Raw genomic sequence first — 23,271 nt, forward strand, 5'->3', positions numbered from 1 at the left:
TTTTTAATTTTAACGAATAAAAGTGTTTGACAGCTGAATGAAAAACAGCTGAAATGAATCCCAAAAAAATAACTTATAAAATGCATTTATGTTTAGAAATAAATATTTAACTGGCAGTGCAAAAGGAGAGGCTGTTTAACGAACAAATATCAATTCAAAATATCTAATTTGTAAAACAGCGGAAGCATTTTAAAGAAGTCATTATTTTGTTCTTCAGAGTCAGTTGCTTTAAAAAGAAATACCCTGCTCCAAGTTATCGATTTATCATCCTATAAAGGAAAGACCTTTTTTCCGAACATCTTTTGCACACTGATGAACACATTTTTTTTTTTTTTAGTGCAGTCTCCGGAACAAGACTTTGGGTCAATTTTCATCATTCATCCGAGTTCCCCACTCTGTGGGAGTTAAACGCTTTGATAATACTCATAAAAAGAAAATATTAAAGCATATTATTTTCGACCCGAGATAAAGAACGCGACTTGCAGCATGTTACAAGCTATTCCAAAGACACGGACCATTTCCGTCTATTATCCGTACAAAATATATTCAAAGCGCAGCTTTGTGCATAAAATATTTTAACGACCTTCAACCATTCCAGAGGCATTCATAACTGAATCGAGACTCCTGCAGCGACTCGAGGCTATGTGTGAAGCGGCCATGAATTGGCTCACAGGCATCATCTGTTTTCGGGTAACGGGCGAAAGTTTAACTCTTCGCCGGTGGCAGCATCATTCGTATTTCCGGATGCGTGACGTCGTGCTGTGGTGGGATTGAATTTTGTTGATTAATCGGCAGGTGACCTTGCTTATCTCAGGTCGCCAATATGCGAGATCCGAGATTAACCTTTGTTTTGTTTGAACTCGAACTCTCATATTAAGAATTATACAATAAATATCCTAATGAGAGTAGAATCTTATTTTTCATTCTTTTGGATTAAATTGTGTAATTTTTTTAAGTCAAAAATAATTTTATTATGGAATGAAGGACAGGGAAAAGCTTATTATAAAAGTTTACTGAAGAGCTAAAATTAATAAATGATGCAGAAGTTTGTATCTCTTATTTTAATGAAGACGATCATGTTTTCCTATCTTAAGTTATTTAATTTTTCTTAGAGCACAATAATGTAAAGAAATGCTGGCAAATACCTTTGCAGAATATAAGGATTTTTTTTACTGTATCATTCATTTTTTAATTGATATTAAAAAAAAAGACATTTAACCTTTTGCAGAAAAGTAATAGGATTCACATGTCTGAGTATAGGGATTCATTTTAGTGTTTAGAAAACCTATAATTATAGGTAAAGTATAGTTTTAAATTTTTATAAACATTCATCTTATCTTATTTAGCAAAAATGTGAAAACATTGCAGCATTCACAACATATTGGACGATTTACGAGAGCAAAGAACTCAAGTAACTAATTCTGTATATTTTAGCAATTTGAATATATAAAATAAAGAGTAAAATCTTAAGCATCTTATATATCTAAACGAATCATTTAAAAAAATAGTAATGCTATAGAAATTGCAATTCCACGGGAAAAAAATGAGTGAACACTTATATGTGATTCACAAAAGCATGATTATGATTTATTTGTGATTGGAAAGAAATTGCCTACAATATGGTATGGAATGGTAATAGTTAGATGTTTTGAAATTAAATAGCGTAGAATGCAAATTACGATATTATGTTAAAGTTACGAGTACATTTTACTATTTAACAAATGTTTTATTTTGTCTTCTTTGTAAAGTCTTACGGATAACTCAATTAAATAGCAAACTGTGCGAGAAGCCGATAACTGATACTAGAAATAGGTCTTCTTGTTTCACTTTTCCAGTTGCTCTAAGAAACTGCATATCTAATAAAACATGCTAAAGTTTATATATATATATATATATATATATATATACGATTCTAATCCATCGAGACTACTTCCGCTAATACGATCTTGCAATATTAATTCTACGAAATTTAGAAACAACCTTATTTTTTAATATTTAAAAAATAAATAATAATTGGTATCAATCGCATGTTATTAGAACTTTCAAAATAGAACATGTTAGAAATAAAAAGAAAATGAAAGTCTATTCATTGTCAATATTTTTCCCCTACTTCATTTAACACATAAAAATGTATCTGACATCTAAACTAATAATAAAGATGAATGCGTGCGTGCGTTGGCTCTCTACAGGTCAGACCGTCTACTCTAGAGCTACCAGACTTGGTACAGTATACTTTGAAAGGTAGGAATGTGTTAATGGGAACGACTTTTATTTCAAATTTTAATTAATTAAAAATTAAAAGCAATTTTGGTATTTTTCCATGATAATTTCCGTAAATATTAAAGCACAAAAATGATTTTTTTGATGATTGTAAAATTCAAAAATGTATCTCTTCATTGACAGCAATGTTTTTTACCGTTTTTTTTTTTTTTTTTTTTTTTTTTTTTTTTTTTTTTTTTGATTTTAACTGATCTTTTAAATAAATATTTAAAGCATATCTTACAACAATATATTTCATTGTTGAAATGAAACTCAAATCATTTTTACTATCGGTATTCAGATTTTTTTTTCCCTTGTTGATGATTAAGATATGATGATTTGGATTATTTTATTCTATTGTGAAATGTTCTGTACAACGTATGCATTTAATAAAAGCTTTAAAATTTGATTGTCCTTGTAATTAAACTTTAACTTCCGAATAAAACAAAGGTGATAATTTTTTGAAGTACTTCCATTTTTAATTATTATTGGTTTTTCCTGTAATATAATTGGGCGCATAAGAATATAAACAAAAATTGCGGAAATGTATACCGTAATGAACAGAACCAGGTAAGACTTCTAAAATGATATGAATTATATGCTTTTCAAAGTTTTATTTTAAAAGCATTTTGCCTAGGAAGCTATTAAAGCATAGTTAAACAAAATATTTAATTGAAATTCTTAGCACTATTAGTGCTAACGAACCAACTGATCGCCAAAGGCGTCTAGTTCATAAATAATTTGGAACTGATTTTGAAAAATTGGCCGATATTTACAGTTATATGAACTCACAATCTGGTTATTTATTCATTTGTAAGTGCTTCATTTCTGTCGTCAATCATTTTCTTCATTTATAAAGCTAAAGTTTATGAATAATATCCAATGATATTTCAGCTATACATGATAGCGTTTTATTTTCAGAAAATACTTTATTCATAATTCGGAGTATGATCCACTAATAACTAATCTCGAAACGCTAATGTAGCTGCGATGCCAATGATTCTATAGACATAAAAGATGCGATCTTGAGAGAGCTTTATATTCAACAAATATCAAAATTCTATTATAATTCATTTATAAATAAGGTATGAGTGTTTAATCATCATGAGTGATTTTGTTTCCAACTGTTAGGAAAGTTATAAAATGGACCTTAGTAACACTCTTATCAGCCCATTTAGAATGAGGCAACCTTAGCATATCTTAGCGATTTCGGAGAGTCTTTACCCAGACTTGAGAAATATTTGATAAATATAAATTCTATCTTCATTTTATAATATAATTAATTCTATCTTATATTCATTTTTTTGGTTGTTGTTTGCAGATCCCGTCCGTCTTTGTGAGTTCCGTAAGCTAAACGGCAAAATACTGAAGACAGTGGATGCCGTGTACCAGGATGTCACCACTTTGGACGAATGCAGACAAAAATGCCTCAGCGTCAACTACCGATGCCAGTCGTTCGACTACGGTGATCCCAGCCAGCACGTTTGTAGACTGTCCCACCATTCCGTTTCCACTCTCACTCACATACAGGACCCTTACCTCGACATCCCTGGAGTCACCACTTACGAGATCTCAGCATGCTATAATGGTCAGTATTTGCTCTATCATTACAATATAAAAGCTTAGAATCAGTGGCGTGTGTCCTCAAAATCTTTTTAAAGATAAATGCAAAATCACGTTCATAATGAATTTGCATATACATATCTGGTGTCTCTGATAAAAATTTATAAAGGGTAGATGAAAAAAATGAACAATAAAGCTGCACTTACTCGTCATTTTTTATTATAAATAAAAGCATAGAAAAGTCAAGCGTAGTAAATATATGTGGAAAATAAGCCAAATTCGCTAATAGAACTTTCGTTTCATAAATGGTCATTCTCCATGTCTATTCCACTTTTTTAAAGTCTGATGACATCCGAAGTTCATTTATTGCTTCATTTTTTCATGATTTCCAATAACTCCGAGGTTAATTCTGGAAAAAAACTATGCATTCATACTTTTTGAAGTTATATTAATTCTTAAACAGCAATATCATATACTCTATTTCTAATTTGCTATGCCTTCTCATGTTACCTTTTTTTTATTAGTCATAATTTTAAAATTCAAAATGTGTTTTTACATTTTTTTTATTTTAAAAATATTTCAAACTATGAGAGGGGATTTTTTTTATAACTCACCAAAGCAACAAATACATTTTTTCCCTCTTGAATTGCTGGGACAACATTTTGAAGTTTATTTTCAAACACAATAAAATTAGACTCGAGCACCGATTCTTTTTTTTTTTTTTGAAGTATATCAATTAAACTTTGTGTGCAGATCTGAATAATCTGACAGCGCTCCATCTATGAGCAACGGTTCTTCGTCGCATACGAATCGAAAAGCAAAAGAGAAATATGAGTGCACGAATGCAGGGTTATCCTTTATTCTGTTCCCTTTTTTTTTATCATTAGTTCGAGCATTGCTGTGGCTGATGGAAAAAAAAAGGGGTAATTTGATCTCATATGACTGAAGATGGCAAGGTGCATCAGAGCGTATGCAGATAATGTTTCTTCGGTTACAAAAGAATTCTTTCAGTTTTTAGAAGTATTTCTTTTTCATTTTGATAATTATGAAGATCTTTCCGGCATATTCAACCCGGCGCTCTTTCTGCAATTTGAATTCTAATGAGTAAATGAATATAGCAGAAATTGAAATGCACTTTTCTATCATAGTGCCTCAAATTATTTTCATAGAATTAACTAGTTGTGGATTTAATGACTCTAATCAAATTTTTTTTTTAATTTTTAGCTTAATTCCAATGTTTTAATTTCCGATTCAAATGTTATGAAGCTACCTGATGGACTTTTTTGGCATGTTTCAATTTTTGTCATATCTTTCCTTTTATTACTAAGGATTTCCAATGAATTTCAGAATGTTGTTAAAGTTCAAATAAGAAATTATTTCTGTGCTAGGTGAATGAAATCCAAAGCGATGCACAACGAATGATAATTTTCACCTTTTCCTTAAAACTGAAATAGCTCAGTACGGTACAATTTATTCACGTTGTATTACAATCTCTGCACAATATTACACAGTCTGTAGGTATAGCTAGGAAAAATAGAATAGCATTGTGGAGGGAAGTATTATTATTATTATAAAAAAAGAACTTCAGAGGGAACATTGGGTTCTCTTTCGATCTATATTGAATTAAGATGCATATTTGATTTTTCAGGAGATACCTGCGAAAATTTCGAAAATGCAGCATCTTTTGATCATAAGAATGAACCCATTTTATTGAATTTTATTATTTTTATTTTTGATATAAGATATAGGTATTTTTTTAATATATCGCTACATTATGATTGCAGCTATAGAAACGAGCAAATTGCCAAATATTGAAAAAATGAGTTTTTGTTATATTTTATATTAAAATGGAAGAAACGACGATAGAAACAGAAAGTTTAAATAAAATTGTTCCAAATAAGAAAGATCAGCTATAAGTCCTTGTCTTTGATGATGAACTTGGGACTAGATACTAAAAACAATGCTAAGTTTTATCAGAAGAATAGCGTCTTCTAAAAATTCTGAGATTTATCTACATTCAGAGTCTTAATGAAAGACTAGTATTAAATAGGATGCTTATTCTTTTTAATATGAAATTAAAAATATAACCATTTTTATGGAGACGATAGTATGGAACAAATTATTAAATTTTAAAGAAAACTGCCTTGATCAAAATGGATGAATATTCAGCACTGTTAGTTCAATAAACTATATTTTAGAGCGTTGAAATGTTCAAATATACCTGTCCAGTTTTTGTTGTTGCAGCTGCTGTTGTTTTGAACGTGGCCATCATACCGCAAGAGATTTGTCAGAATAATTTAACCAATACACTCAAAAGAAATCATTTTCATTTTATTAGTAATGCAGCGCAAAGTATTCGTTAATAATTCTAATATTATCTGCTAACTTTAGTTTCGGATAAAATCTGTGGACAATTTTAATTCCGTCTTAAATGTTCCCCCCTGATATTCCAGTCCGATGGTCGTCTGAAAAAGAAAGCGAATATCTGGCAAACCAAAACTTGTCGAAGTGGAACACCATTACTGAAAATATTTTTACTTCAATTATTCGTTTAGATTCTGCAAGAATAATCATCTTTAAATCATTAAAATTATACTTGAGTTAACGGACGAAAATAAGAATAAAAAAGGAGACACTGTATCCAGTCGGTTCTCTTACTCGTTATTCCACCGTTATGAAGCGAAGAAAATAAAGATAAAAAGGGGATGATGAGCGTAGTTAATGTTACGGTTACAGAAATGTATCGAAGCATGTCTTCGAAGGGGAGCAATTGGCGTGTGAAGGAATTTGCCGAAATCGGCTGCAATTCTTCTACTTTTTTTTTTTTTTTTTTCATTTGACGAATTAGAATGAGACGCAACTGCAGGTGACTGATTAAACTTGAATGCAAAACATTTAGAACAACGCATTCCTGAATTGTTTTCAAGCTATTGAGATTCTTTTTTGGATAGGAAGTCATTTAGTGGCGTAACTCATTCAGGTTTTATGCTATTATTTATGTTCAGAGTGAAATAGCGTTAACCGCTACATCGATCCTACTCGTCAAGTCAAAGAACTTTTATTAGTATCACTCAGACCAATAGCAAATACCATTTCAACCAGAATACTACAAAGCAAAAACATTCCCTTGCACTCAATTCGAAGCACAATAAAATAACCAACCTCAGTATGAATTATTCTCCGTTTCATGAGCCCGCTGGAGATGCATTTCGACAGTTCCAGAAGTACTCATCACCATGAGAGATTGAGAATACAAAAGAAGAAATAAGTTTGCTTGAAGTTATTTCTAGTTATCAAACTAAGCTGATTAAATGGAAGTAAATTTTAAGAAATTTCTAAATCAATTAAAAGTGAACTCTTCCGCCTTATGCAAATTAAACAGCTAAAGAGTTTTAAAATTAATATGAGTTGGTGATATTACTCATTATTTACAAAATAACATATTGAAGGGTTTAATAAAATAAAAAAAATTTCTAATATTTCAAATTTTGGCAATCGAATTCTTCAATTTTATTTTAAAGTTAAGCTAATGTCATTTTAATACTCGAAAATGAATCGTTAAACGTAATCAATTTTTTTAAAAATAATATTTTTATCTTTATTTATTTTGTAAATTTGAGTTCCTTTTTTAAACCTTTTTTTAAAATGTAGAAGATTTTGATACTTATAATTCCTTATCTGGGAATTTTTTAACACTTGTAAATGGATCTGAAATGCTGTAGTCTTTGAAAACTAGAGAATAGGTATTTTATTTACCATAATTAATTTTTAAAAATATTATATAGTTTGTTTTTTCTAATTCTGTAACATTTGATTGGCTTCATTTTGATAATTTTTTCCTATTTCTCTACTTGAATAAGTAAAAATATAGAAATTACTTTTTAAAGCTGAGTGAAATAAAATATCAAATGATCGAAATGCACTTTTTAAATATATTATTTTATTATTTTGAAAAGAATTTAATGATATAGAGGAATAGTGAACAGTCTGGGACGTTTAAAGAACATTAAAAAATATTTACATCATTTTCTGAAATGAATTGCAATCTTTCAAAAACTTTTTGATCCCCCTTTTTTGTAGATTATATTAAACAATTTGCTCGAAATTTTATAAATCAAGTAAACACTTTTGTGTCGATATTTTACGAGAATTTATCGCGTAATATCGAGCACATAAAAGAGCATGAGTTTTTGAAAAGAATAAAAATATTTTTTTGACACAAATGGATGTATTTTTATTCTATAGCCAAATCGTAATATTAGAAGTACATTTCCGTCATTATATTTTTGATTATTTAGTTTTTAGTAATTACTGTAGTAAAAAATTTTATTGGTTAAGAAAACATCTTTCAGACCATAGTCTTTTTAAATCTTACTCAGTACATTAAACTCGTTGATTAAAGCTCTCTATAACTTAATTCTGGATGATTAGATCAGGCTCGCATTACCAGTCTTTGTATTCACTTGTAATTCATGTTACATTCTACAGTATCATTTTGCAGACTTCAGAAATTCTGTTTTGGAGAGATGCAATTATCCTGAATCTAAATTTCTCAAATTATTTATTCATTCTTCTTCGTATCTATTTCTGAAAGTGGTTTTCATTAATAATTTGACGAATAGGAATCCCCCTGAGGATTGCTATTCGTCAAATTATTAATGGAAATAGCTTTTATTTTTCTTTGCAGTGTACTTTTAAACACTCGATAACGACAGGAAATAGCGAATTTCATTTTCCAAAACATTTTTAAATTCTTTACCATATATCAATAAAAATCAAAAATATGAATATATACCCTCATAAAAGCATTTCTCGATTTAAATTCGGTGCATTTATAATCAAAGAACAAAACATTTTAAAATTATTTTATTAAATTGTATTCATAATTAAAACTTTAATATCATTATAAAAGATGAATATATAATGTAATACACAGTGAATAATGATAGTAGTAAAAATATTAAGATTTATTATTGATGAGATTTCATGCAAGGAATGAATCTGTTTCTTTTCAAGTAATTTCACTTTTTATGACTTGAATTTTGTCAATCGTAAGGCAGGTGCAAGCTGCAACTATATTCTATATTTATTTTCATCAATATTATGGCTGCAATTCCTGTTTGACAAACATTTGATGTGTTGAAATTCATTGCAGATTTTAGAAATTTTTTTGAAAAAGGCTGTTGCACGTTCCGGTGTTACTGTTAGAAACCCTAAGAACTACATGCCCAGTGTAGTCAACACCATAGATGCCAATTTAACGGATAGAGGGAGGGGGGAGGGCAAGGAAGATATATATATATATATATATGAATCTCAATAATAGAAATTAATCAAAATGTTAAAATGGCGAAACTATACATCCTTTAAATACTTTGTGTAAAAATGATATCACTAAAAATAATATAATGTACCAGTAGTTGTACATGTATAGGAAGTTGAGAAACTCTGGGCCATACTATGCCGAAACCATGGGCATCCAAAGGCAAGCACTAAACTATAAATGACGATAATCTAAATGCCGAGACTGGTTTGCCAATCAGATATTTTTCATTCATCATTATAAATAGTGTGCCTTGATTACATATCATCCGTTACTATAAGATAAAAGGCAAATGATGCATTTAAGCGTCTCTTAACGATTCAGGTTCAATGAATAAACCTCTCAAACCTGAAGGTGATGTGGTTGCCCAGAAATAGTCAAGGCCACAGACGGAACACGGTAGGTAACGAAAACAATTCTGCCAGAAGTGACATTCATCACAGAGTCAGGTGTTCCACCAACACGCAAACACTCTTGCCGCCACTCCTAAACTTCAAACGACCCTTTGTCGAACAACGACCTACCCTTGATCGAACAAAGGATTATGGGCGAACACATTCAATTACCACTGATTATGGACGAGGACATTTCACCGAGATCAGTCAGGTGGTTGAGATAGGAGATGAAAAGTGCTGTTACTGAAGGGTTCAAAGTCCTGAAAGGCAATCGAGGAGAAATGCAAGGGCAGTTGTAAAATCAAAACGGAAAAAACAAAGCAACCAGCGTGCGATGTATTTGATCTTTGGATATCGGTAAGTGCCACTTGACAGAGAAATAAGTGAAGTGGTCGAATTTGGTCATCTAGACTTCTATTGTACTTTTTGGAGATAAACTAACAATAGACATTGAATACTGCGACATCCATCAGACTGTGGTTAATCGGCGAGCATTTCATTGAAATTAAAAAAGAGAGTGAAGGCAACGTGGATTTTAATGTTTCCTCATAAAATTAAGAAATCAAATATGATTTTTATTACAAATGTACTTTCTTTCAAACAGAAATTTTCTATTTAAGACTCGCCTATAGATGTCGAAGTATTGCCGTATTGGTTGATACTGTTTCTTGTATCCTTCGTTCAAGGCACCGCTATGAGAAATTTCTACTCAAATACATACACATTTTTTCCTAAATATATTTTATAACGAAAAGTAAAGAAAGAAAGTTTAGTTCAGCCGGAAATTCACAATCAGTGTATAATAGATTTATGAAGTAATGCGTTCAAAAATCTATAATCAATCCGAAAAACTGGTCAATTTTGATATGGTGTCGACTGTAAATCTGAATATCCATTCAGTGTTAAAATCCTCCTCGACATTTTTAGTGCATCGTTTAGAGTGGGTGCTCCCTCAGTGCTGGTGGGAGGGGGCTAGCGTTGTATTGTACCAAGGCATTTATCTAGAAGATATTGTTCAAAAATTCTTAATTTACTCTCTTTACTATACGAAGGAGCTAAGAACAAGGCGTGTCATTCTGGGGAAGTAAGAGCCGAGAAAGATACTCCTTCGGGTTTTTTTTTAAACAGGTGATAATAGTGTCAGAAACTCAACTGTGTGTTGAGTTTCAAATTCTGCTTTTAAAGTGGCCTCCCCCAAATATCCCCGTTGTAGGTGCTATTCTCCCCGCACAAAAATATCGGACACTATTTAAGGATAATGAATGCTCAGATATTTATATTCATAGAATAGTGAAGGAAACATTGTGTATTTTAAACGCTTTTTGTTGATTAATTAAATCCAAAATTTGACATGGAATCATAATTTTAGTAACAAGATCACACACAGATTTAATTTAATGAAATCATTTTTTAACTATTTCGTTTACACGTATTCAAATACATAGGTTGGCAATTTAATCCTTTGACTGATTTGCTCAAATTTTGACATCCATTGACACTTTTAACATTTGAACTCTGTATAAAATGTTAGCTTTAATTATCCACATCTATATTTAAATTTTGACTTGCATTTGGACAGTTAGACAAACTTCCCGAGAATGTTTTTTGTTCAAAATCCAGGAGAAATTACAATTATTTGGCGCAACATACAAAATTTCATCTCTCTAACTAGAAGCTTTTTTTGATTCATCGTGTTGACAGATAGACATCATTCCGCAATTTGTTTTTCGGATTCAAAGAAGTGTGAAACAGGAAGATTTGTAAAAAATTTCGAATACGAATATTTTGACAACTGCAATACTTCCTGCATACTTCGTAAATGGGAAAGTAAAAAATATCTTATTATTTTTTTTCCCTAAACGCAACTTTGTTATAATCTTTACATAATAAGAATTAGTAAAACTTATTCATAATAATTTGGCAAAATCAAAAATAAGTATCCAAACGGAGAAAAAATCCGCCACTTCAAACTTTATAAAACTTTGCGGATTAGGATAATTAGCACTCCTCAATCCAATTACTGTTTCCTAGAGATCTTTGCTTACAATGGCCATTGTGATTTAAGAGATGTCATTTGTACCTCAGAATGAGTGACACTTGAATTCCGAGCCCACCATGACAGGCAGCAGAACCGTCTTGAGACAAAGATGATGCAAAACAAGTGTCACTATCTCAGAGAAAAGTGAGGACAGAACGACGGTTGACCCTTTGAAATGGTTCGCCGCGCATGGTTACTTTATTAATGACATGAAAGACGGATCACGCCTCCGTGTAGATACTTTCGCGCATTGCAACTGTCTGCGTTATGAAAACGTAGGCGATAGGAATTGCTCTTGTTCTCCAGGTTGCTACACCACATTAGCAAGATAACTGTGCTGAGATGTTAAGTAGAACGATAAGCAAGGCGCGTGAAAGAATCGGATGGAAGTTTTATTTTCTTTAGAATAATTAAAGAAGAGATGAAATATAAATTTGAATGATTATGAAGGAAAACATGTTAAGTTGCTGAGGACAATATGGTTAATTTTTTTTCAAACTTGATACTCGTGATAAAATTGAAATAATACAAATGTGTAGTTATGAGTGCCGTCTGTCTGTCCTCTTTCAGTTTTAAAAATAATTTATTTTTTCACTTTTAACATTTCTTATCCTTAAAAGGTAATATGCACAATGAAAGTGATTCAGCCACTTCCACGTAATTCTGAATAAATCTGATTTCATTAAGTCAACTAATAAAAAAAGCAATTAAAGAAGACATAATTTTATCATTTTTGTGAAGAGAAATTATTTATTTTTGTTTTAAATAATTCAAATGTAAATAAAAACTATTTCCAGAAAAAAAAATCAAAAACTTTCCAAAATATTCTCGAAGATGCAAACGTTTAAAAAGTTTGAAATTTTGTCAGCAGACATAAGGTAAGAAGAGGATTTAAATAATTAGTACTTGAATTTTAAAGGAATAACATTATACATATAATATGCCTATTGTGCTTTATTTCTCTGGGGCTAGATGTTATGAAATATCTTATGATTCATACAAAAACCATAAATGTTTTGAAAAATGCATCACATGATATTGAAGAACATCAGAAATTCAATCAGGCTGAATAATGCATCACATTCTTTCGTTTCTGTAACTATAGGAAATTTGGTCCAACATTAATGTCAGTTATTCACTATAAAGATCACACACATAAAATTCTATCTAGCTTATTCCGTTTTTGAATTATCTCTTTAAATAAACAGGCAGTTAAATCTTCTCTAAAATTTGATGCAAATCTATTTTCAAACCAAACTGAATTTCATCTGCCTAGATCGCTCCCTTCCTGAGCTATCGCGTTCACATGCGCACAGATGTTCAGACGGATACGGTCTAGGATTTTGTTAAAACGTTCACCGAAGTCTACAATTTAATGTAAACATCATATACCAAATTTCATTCGCATAACTGGTTGCGTTTATCCGAAGACAATCCAATGGCGAGAATTAAACTCTGTACTGTGTAGGTATGAACTTGTTTTTTGACAGTTAAAGTGTTTGCTGTCTCTACACTTGCATATGTGAAATTAACTTGACGTTAATATTTCAGAGGTGCGAACTGTAAATTTAACAGGAGAGCAATTCGTAATGTCATCATAATTTCAATCGACTTCACATTAAAATTTTTATCACGTTGTTCTGCACATCAATTATGGATTTTAAATTGCTCAAAAAGTTCAAAGGATCGAACAATTGCCCCTAAGTGAATTCATGGATGCAAATTGAAAAGCTTTAAAACAATCGATGCAATTCGTGCTTGCGCATTAGCGACTTGAACTGATCATCAAGTTGCGGATTTGTGGTATTTCTCATTTAGGCCGGTGATTGACAGTTTTCAAAACCCGGTTTTTAAAAAAACGGTTTTTTAAAGTAAATTTGTCACATTCGAAAACCGGTTTTCTGGAACGCCTGGATATTTGTCTTCAAAAAACAAACAAACATATATTTTGAATTTTATCTGTTGGGACCGATTCGTGTAGCAGCTGAAGGCTTAGGACGACAAGATGCCAATTTATTAACAAGTGAAGGTATATTTGAATTTCTGTTGAATGAACTAAATAATTTAAACACTGAAATAAGTCTGAAATTGTTATATGCTTTAGAAGAACGAATTTAGAATTAGCAATTCGTTTGTTGTATTTGCAAAATCCATAAAACATTTCTAGTTCAGCGAAGAAATCCAGAGTACTTTCTTCCCCTTCAAAAACCGAAATTATTAAGTTATCTGGTAAGATATTGTCTAGAATATTTCCTAATTCTTTCGTGGAAACCGATTCTGATGAAGAGAAAATCGAAGAAACTAAGCATCAGAGTAATGTTTTTTAAAAAGAAGCCATGGTAAAATCAATTCATAAGTTTCTTGAAGACCCTGAAGAAAAACTTACAAATCAAAAGACACTGAAAGCTGAATTTTCATTATTTGTGGCAACGAATGAAAAAAATAAAATAAAATATTTAGATTTATTATTTGATGCCATGAAAACTATAATACCAAGCTCAGTAGCTAGTGAACGAGTATTTTCGATTTCAGGCAATATTGTATCCAAAATAAGAACAAGACTTAGCCAACGTTCAGTGGATATTTCATGTTTTTTTAAATCCAATTTTCTTAGGAGAAATTAAAATTTGTGAAAATAATATAAATATCATTTGAAACTTTGTTTGAGTTTTCGTTATTTTGTGTAAGTAATATGTATATGTAATCCTTAAATTTTTTTTTATATATTTTGACTTTGACATTGATATTGATTTCGTTTTTTGTTATTGTATATAAATTAAATTAAATATTTCCCCCTATTCTATTTTTTGACAAACATTCGAAAACCGGCTAAAACCAGTTTTTTTGGAAATATTGAATTCGAAAACCGGTTTTTTAAAAAGTCGGTTGTTGTGTAATCCCTATTCATGATTATTTCACACAAGTTAACTACACTTCCACACCGCACATGAATGCCTTCCAAAATATACCAAGCTCTACCGTCCTGCCAGCATCAATTGCGCCTTTCAATGAGCGCCTAACCCAAATGGCTTAGTAAAAAAGATAGGAGAATATATTAGTAGCGATTGGATAGCCAATCTCCCAGTTCACGCCAGACCAATACTGACATATTTTTTATATTTATTATATATTTCGGAATGCCAGCTCCCCACTGGTCAGGCGAAAATGACCACCTTAAAACTGAAATAATGGCTTTGTCCTTTCTGGACATGAAAGGTGAATTGAAGTGACCACATTCACTACTCATGCGCTTTACAGTCCGACGAATACGAATCAAGCGGTGATAAAGAGCATGAGAAATATGTCTAGACTTATCTAATTACTGGCATAACAGTGAGAGTTAAAATGGGCATTCAACATAATGAATCATTCGACATAAGAGGATAAATTCCTCGGCTCTTTTCCATATCAGGTCCCCCTTACTGTTTCTCGAAATTACAAATCACTCTTTGCAGATTGTTTCCATAAGCAACGGCCGCGCTTCGTGAAGAGGAAAGAAGAAAAAGACCATTAAGTTGGGATCATCGCCGTTTCTCACGATCTCCGAAACACCATATTATTTTAAGCATACAAGATGAGGTGTGCAGCGAAACACAATGTTTATTGTCATTAGATATGATTACTGTTATCGATCATGTATGATGGATCTGGTCATGGCTATCTATTACATGAGTTTGAAAGTAAGTCAAGGGAGGTCTGGGCAATTCTTACTTCCTCGTTGTTGTTTGTAGAAAATGTTATGAATAATATCTTAATTTCTCAACTGAATCTTAATTTATAATGAATATGGAAAGTCGTTTAAGGCTGCTTGCGATGATCTATTTTTATTGACGCATTCAAGATTTTCAAAAATTATATCTGAAATCCTTTCCTAAAGCAAGAAATTTTTGTCTCAGTGCAGATGTTCCTTAGAAAAATATTCTGCTAATGATACTATCTTCGAAAAATTTTCTGCTAATGATCTTAGCTATTCTATTTAATACTAAGTAATTTATAATGATATATCAATATTGACTTACATTTATTAGCGGGATTTTACGCCTGACCATTTCGGAAACGTAAAATTCTCATTTAAGAAAGAAGAACAAATATTTATAAATTTATTAAATTCGTAGTAATTTGCATTTAATTTCACTTAGAGCCATGAAATAGAAATTTAAGAGTCTAACACCACTGCAATAGAAAAGGAAGTTCCCCATTTTCAAATGATGCAGTTTACGTATCCTGAGCCAGATGAGGTGTCAATCGATGTCTGTGTAGAATCAGACATCTTCAATTCAGTAGACAATTTTTCAAACCTATAAATCAAACTCACCGTACAAGTGTAATTGATTCTAAATAGATGCCTCAACACCCCACGGGTCAAAAAAGAAAAAAATGCATGAAAGAGTACTGAAATCAAATGAGCTATTATTAATCTTCAAATGATTCACCAGCGCTGCCTTTGTATCGCAAACGATAAATTATTTATTAGTATAATTTTAAAAATATATATAAAAAAGTACTTCTGTGCATAAAAGTTGTTCTTATCTTATTTCTGTATCCATAAAATAAACCAGTAACTTTAAAATAGACAGTTCTTAGATCATTAGTCAAAATGATCCCATCTTTCTGTTGAGAAGTCATGTAAATGGCTTTCAAGTTCTTGGAGAAGTGCATGAAATTATTCTGCGAACTCCACCTAAAAAAAAATTATAATGGTCTAGTACCTTAAATGTCTGAAGTCAATTCCAACTACTATATTTGACTCATCACAGCAGCTACATTACTTTAAATACTCAAAATATAACAGTTATAACACATTTTAAACCTGTAAATAATTGCACTCTGTTCGGTTAAAAATTGGTTCCAGATTTTATGTGAGATTCACTATTCTGTCAATGTTACCGAAACTCCCAAGCCTGAAAATCTTTTGATAAACAAATATAAACAGTCCAAATCAGAGAATGGAAAATTGTGATTCTTTGTGAGCAAATGTATGACTGAGATAAAATTTAGACTGCTGCAATTCAATTTACAAAATGCCACCTCGTGCTAGAAGCATCTCCGAACTCGTCGCGTCCTTGATCTCCCGACTCAAAATGCGTGCATTCGATCTTCCATTATCTTCGGATTGTCTTTCTTCTGTGAAAAATTATTTCATAACGTGGTTTCCATTAAATGTAAACTTTGAGGCCAACTTTGAATCGTGCCTCAAATAGAAAATGTATAATTTCAAGACTGACATCTCCCAGGAAATTTAAATTCATAGGTTCAACTTCCGATGGCAACAGTATTTTCTGCGATTTCTGTCATATTTTAATTACGATATAATTAGCATAGTTATTTTTTCTTGTTGTTGTTGTTATATCGCTCTCAATTTTCCTTTGCTGTGACGGTGTTTTTATGGCTCTCGAATAACTGTGAAATTGCTAAAAGGAACGGGTTTTGTTCTTTCGTCTCGGAAGCCTGCCAGCCTCTGGTCCAGATAATTGACGACGCATCGAAAACCTGTGACATTTTTTTTTTTCTTCTTCTCGTAAAAAAAAAAAAAATCTGTCAATAATGTGCGTAGATGTCAATAATGTGCGTTCTGGTTGCTTTTGATAATGAGTCGTCACAATTATACTTCCGCTTAAATGCAGTAGTAAATTGGGTAGGATTTAGCGACCCCGGATCAATTGCAGATGATCGAAGAAAGACAGAAATCACCACTCAGAAAAAAATCATTTACTATGAAATGCAATTACACATATAAGTATTTTTCATTAAATAGCAGATTTCTGAAGTTACTATTGGGCAGTTCACTTTTCACAGGAAAAAAAAGACAATCATTCGATCTTTTGTGCGTGTCTGTGTTAAAACTTCATTTCTATTCGTAATTGATTTTTTAATGGCGTGTTAGGATTAAAAGCTGTGGAGAGTTTACTATCCTGGGCTATGGCTCATCACATTTACAAATAAAACTAAGACGACATTTTCAAAAAATAAATCCGAAGAATTTTACGTGTTTATAATGAAACCAATTTTGTGACATTCATTGAAAAATGCTTATGATTTCAATAAAAGTGGCTGATTTAAACTGGCGGTTAGGAAATCTAATAGAAAACCTCTTGTATGAAACCAAATGATAGTATTTTTTTAATCCCCAAATTAGTAATCATCACTTCGATATCCATCGCCAGTTTCTTTTGCGATAGCGATCTTTTCAACATCGTCTCTTTTCTGTTCTATATAAAAGATCGCGTCTCGAGATCCGAAGGCAACTTTAAAATATTTAATTTCCTCACTTTACTGTTCCCCATCATCGACAAAATATAGTGTATATATGTGAGTGTCACAAATCTCATGGCTATAGTAACTATAACTCTCTTAGATTGATTATTCACTACCGTCCAATAAACTGCCGAATTCATCAGTCTCATTATCGACATGATTTTCATAGGAGATACACTTTCGGTCATTCACCTCGATATTTCGGATATACATTCGTGTTTTAATTTCTGGTTATTTTCATTTCAGTGACAATCCAATGCAAAGCAAGGGAAATGATCGCCAAAGTGAAGACAAGCAAAGTCTTTAACGGCAGGATTTATGCCAAGTCTCGACCCAATTCTTGCGTAGCAGATGTCGCCAATAGTGTGGACTTTGAAATCAAAATGGCCTACCATGACCTCAACTGTGATGTCAAACAAGAGGTGAAGAGAGAAAAAAAACTATTTTCTTTTATACTTGGAATGATATTTATACTCTAATATTCATTTTTTTTTATGTCGTAATAAATTTTTTAAAAAATGACTCCAAGTAGAAAGAATTCCTGTAAGTTTTTGAATGAATTATAATTAATTCACAAAATCTCGGATCTGAAATAATGTAATTCAATACAGGCATTACTTTGCAAAAGTAATTAAAACCGATTGTAGAGCTCTACGAATAAAATAGCTCTACGAATAGTGTGATTGTATGGAAAATTTTACATGCTCGCTGATTTCAGTAAATATTTCATATTGTATTTCTTTTGCTATTCCGTTGTGTGAGTCTCAGGCGTTACTATATTTTTCCTTGCAGAACTTCGGCGAGTTTTCCAACGACATCGTCATCCAGCATCACGATATGATCGTCACCAATCAAGATCTGGGTCTCTCCGTCCACTGTCAGTACGACCTTTCTAACAGGAGTGTTTCACACGGAGTCCAGCTGGAAATAAACGGGTAAGCCTCACTGCAATCCTTTCTTCGGAGCACCTCCCCCCACCCCCATACTTAATTATCTTTATTATTGTTCTTAGGATTCAGTTCTTTGCCAACTTCTCTCTGCACTTTATATCGACCATCACTCCCATATAAATTAAATTTGCTTTCATAAGAAAAAAACACAGTTCCAGAATGATTCCGGCTATGATTTTTTTTTTTTTTTTTCGAAAGAGAACCTCTTTTTTTTCTTGACGCAACTAATGAGTGGCTTCAGTATTGGAGTATAACCAGCAAATCTTGCATTATAAAGAACACGTCAAACAGTTTCAGCTGAAAGCTTTCTTCCAATCGCTGCATCGATGATGCAAATTTTGGAGAGCTTAACTTTGGATTTTTCTTTACTGAATGGATAATCTTGCTTTTTGCAGTAATGATCAAAATTCCTTTACTTCCTCTTCTTGTAGTACTGGCCACACATCCAGCTCTACGATACTTCTGTAGTATATATATATATATACACTGCGTAAAAAAAGTAGAAGGACAGTGTCTTTTTGCCAATTAATATCTCTTATTTTCTCCTAACTACCAGATATTTATGCAGATTTAGTTTAATGACCCTTGTTTTCATTTTAAGCAAAAATTAAACATCTACCGCTAATATTATTAAGAAAATTAGTATATATAATTTCCGATGCGTAAAAAAAAGTAGAAGGACACTTGCTAATATATTTAATTTAGTGAGTTGTTCTTTATTTAAATAGTGATTTTGTACTTTGTTTATCCTTTTCTGTCAAAAAAAAATCTAATTTGTTTAAAAGTTACGTTGTTTCTCCGTTCTCAGAAATGCCTAAAGGAATACCTTTGAACGATTTGCAAAAAGGGCAAATTTCCGCATATCAAAATGATGGTAAAGGTGTCAGACAGATTGCTCGATTGTTGCAGGTGAGCCCCAATACAGTTTCAAACTTTATCAGAAATCCTTATAAAAATGGAAATAAAAAGAAGATTGATAGACCGAAGAAGTTAACACCACGTGATGAAAGGAAACTTGCTCGTGTGCTGAAGAAGAACAAAGGAACAAAGGCAAGAAATCAAGCAGGACTTAATCATGTGACGAAACAAACAGTTTACAACTATATTAAAAGATCTAAAAAATTCATTTTTAAAAAACGGAAACATCATCCTAAGTGGAAACAAGCTCACATTGATAACCGTTTAGCGTGGGCTAAGGAGCACATGTCCTGGACTACAGAATGGACTTCTGTGATATTTTCCGATGAAAAGAAATTTAACTTAGACGGTCCAGACGGATATCAGCACTACTGGCATTGTCTGGGGACTGAAGGCGAATATTATTCAACACGACAAATGGGAGGAAGGAGTTTAATGGTTTGGTTGGCTGTTGGATACGGAGAAAGGACAAGTCTGGTTTTCTTAAATGGTAGGCAAAAACATACAGACTACATTCAAGTGCTGAATTCCGAGCTTCTTCCTTATGCCTCTGACATGGGGCGGGGGGGGGGGGGTGGGGGTGAAGAGTGGAAGTTTCAGCAAGACGGAGCTTCCATTCACACCGCGACTGGAGTCAAAAATTGGTTCCTAACAAATAATGTGGATGTTTTACCTTGGCCAGCCAAAAGTCCTGACCTTAATATAGTGGAAAACATCTGGGCAATGCTAGTTCGTCGAGTTTATGCTGATGGAAGGCAATTTGATTCGCAAACTCAGCTTCGAGAAGCATTGAATGACTCGTGGGACAATTTTTGTCAAACTGAAATTCAAACTCTATACAATTCACTTCCAAACAGAATATTTGAAGTTATAAAGGCCAATGGGAAGACCATTCCTTATTAAAGTCACTATTTTTTCATTCATTATAATGCTGTCCTTCTACTTTTTTTACAAAGTTTAAAAAAAGAGAAACTATTTTTGTTGCCATTAGTATTTTATGTTTGAACATCATAATTCTGATGTTAAAATTGTGTTTTTGAAATATTTGTTAAATGTTTCTAATAAAAAAATTTTAGTAAAAATAAAATATTTTTCGTTTATTGTTACAAAATCAAGTGTCCTTCTACTTTTTTTACGCAGTGTATATATATATATATATATATATATATATATATATATATATATATATATATATATATATATATATATATATATCTTTCGGCCACTTGATGACTAAACAACGTACATTCTCAAAAGTTTCCTTCCTAGAACCCATTACAAGGGTTTTTGTGGTAAAAAAATAATTGCACTTGTAAAAAATTATTATTACATTTATATACTTCGAGTGAAACTGCAGAATGCTTTCCAGTAATAATCAAAATACTATCATAATATATACTTTCTGGTTTTTGTAAATATTAACTTAATTGGTAAGTTTGTATTACATTTTACATCTTTAAAGAAGAAAGTGTTCGATGCAAACGAAATTTTGAGGTCCACTATATGTGTAAAAGTGGACATTAACATTTTGGACGTTCAAATTCCTAAATTTAGGGAGTCGAACAGAATTCAGAATTTTTTTACTAGCAAACTGGTCGAAACAACAATAAAGTCAACAAGAAATATAAACTTGGATCTTTAAGAATGCTTCCCACATTTTACACGTTTCAAATAACTAATTAATTGCTGTCAGAGTGCACATTTTTATGCGAAAATATGATTTCTGCCACGTTTTACGTATTTTAATAAATAAGACATTTTAATTTAGTTTGCGGATCATAATCCAACACATTCTGATCTTAATAATAAAACTTAATGCACGTTAAGTACTGACACAACCTTTTCATTTCAAGGTTGATTAGAAAGTAGTTAATCTCTAAACTTTTATAAATATTAATATCACATCGATAATGAGTTACAAAAATGAGGCCCTTTGTTTTCCAGGGAAGTGGATGCTGCGGGCACCCAGTCTGCCACCGTGAGCTCCCCCAATGTCACTATGATGATTACTGACAGGTTGGGTAACGACATCACAGCAGCACAAGTCGGCGATGCCCTGGCGCTCCGATTCGAAATCATCGACCCAAACAGCTGAGTACCTTTGCTTACGCCTTATAATGCCTCTGACTGCGCGTTGTGGCGATACTTCTGAATAAATTAACTTGTTAAGTCTTTTTTTTTTTGAAAAATAAATTAATATTTTTTTATATATTTCAGGTCCATATGAAATATTTGTTAGAGAACTAGTGGCCATGGATGGCATTGATAACAGTGAGATCCTTCTAATCGACAGTTTAGGGTAAATAATTTAGAATTTTTTTTTTATTAGTATTCTCTAAAACCTTATAGTAACTGTATTTTAAGAGTTCTCAGTCGACGAGTGATTTTTTTTCTTTGATTTTATTAGATTTTTTTCCAAATCGATTCCATTAATAAAAAATAACACTATTAACACAAATTAAAATAAAATCATGTTGCTTTCACAAAAGATCACTAAGAAATCGAGGTCGTATTATTTCTTGTGCAGTTGTCCCACGGATGTTTCCATCATGGGTAGTCTGAGTAAAGCCGGAAATTCTGGAAAGACTCTTCTCGCTCCCTTCGAAGCCTTCAAGTTCCCTACCTCAGACATCGTCCAGTTCAAAGCTTTGGTCACTCCCTGCCTGCCAAACTGCGAGCCGGTAAGTTTACCAGCATTTATTGAAGTTGAAGATACGTATTAAAGATATTGATTAAAAATGTACTTGTTATCACAGTTTTCTTTTTCAAACTGTGCCCAAGATAAAATAAGTCTTCCAAGTAAGAAGAATAAATTTTCCTACTAGATACGAATTGAGAGAATTTGGTTTTTGGCAGGTTTTCGGATCTACCTAGATAAGTTCATAATCAATTTTATATTTTTAGTACTTTGAGAAATATAAAACATGTAATATAGTTTTACAGTACTGCTCTATACAAGGTACCCGAGCTTCCTTTCTTACCAGTTTGATCACGAAAAACTTTCAGTAACTCAGCCAATAAATCTTTACCAGTATCTTGCGCTGTTTAGGAAGACCGCGCATCACCTTTCCCCTCAGCATTCAAAAGAAAACAATACTCGAGAGAGAGAGTATGACCTTCGAATTCTTAAAATGTTTCATAAACTTCCGAAATCTATTTCTTTTCACTGAATAAATATATATGCACGCATCTTTAAATATTTGAAAACTGTCAATAAATGCATTTTTATTTGCGCTATAATTAATTTTTTAGGACTTTTTGCTGCTTCTTTTATTTACATTGACTAATAATATAAATCTAATATTCTAAGAATAGACATATAAATCTATGTCTATTCTTAGAATGGGTTAATTTATCAAGAACTGTTGATAATTTATTTCTCCATAATTTAGAAATGATCTTGATACTATGATGTTATACTCCTATAAGCATGATGTTGATTTGCATATCAAGCAAAAGAAACAAATACTTTCTGAATGCTTTCATATCTGAATTATTGTGTTGAAGTTCCTCGATGGTTGAAATAAAATGACGAGATTCTGTGGGAGTGGAATCTTTATCAGATCTTTG

The 23,271-nt window shown here is 31.9% G+C and overlaps 1 protein-coding gene across 1 annotated transcript in view; it reads left to right on the plus strand.

Annotated features, from left to right (window-relative positions):
* LOC129983909 (uncharacterized) overlaps window positions 1-23,271 on the plus strand; it is a 64,602-nt gene that overhangs the window by 38,844 nt on the left and 2,487 nt on the right. The window contains exons 4-9 of the mRNA XM_056093612.1: window positions 3,581-3,847; window positions 18,080-18,255; window positions 18,626-18,768; window positions 21,646-21,791; window positions 21,919-22,000; window positions 22,229-22,382. Of these exons, the coding sequence (XP_055949587.1) occupies window positions 3,581-3,847; window positions 18,080-18,255; window positions 18,626-18,768; window positions 21,646-21,791; window positions 21,919-22,000; window positions 22,229-22,382 (968 nt within the window). The remainder of the gene's footprint in view (window positions 1-3,580; window positions 3,848-18,079; window positions 18,256-18,625; window positions 18,769-21,645; window positions 21,792-21,918; window positions 22,001-22,228; window positions 22,383-23,271) is intronic.

Source organism: Argiope bruennichi, chromosome 9, assembly GCF_947563725.1.
Source record: "Argiope bruennichi chromosome 9, qqArgBrue1.1, whole genome shotgun sequence".
In the NCBI taxonomy this organism is placed as follows: Eukaryota; Metazoa; Arthropoda; class Arachnida; order Araneae; family Araneidae; genus Argiope; species Argiope bruennichi.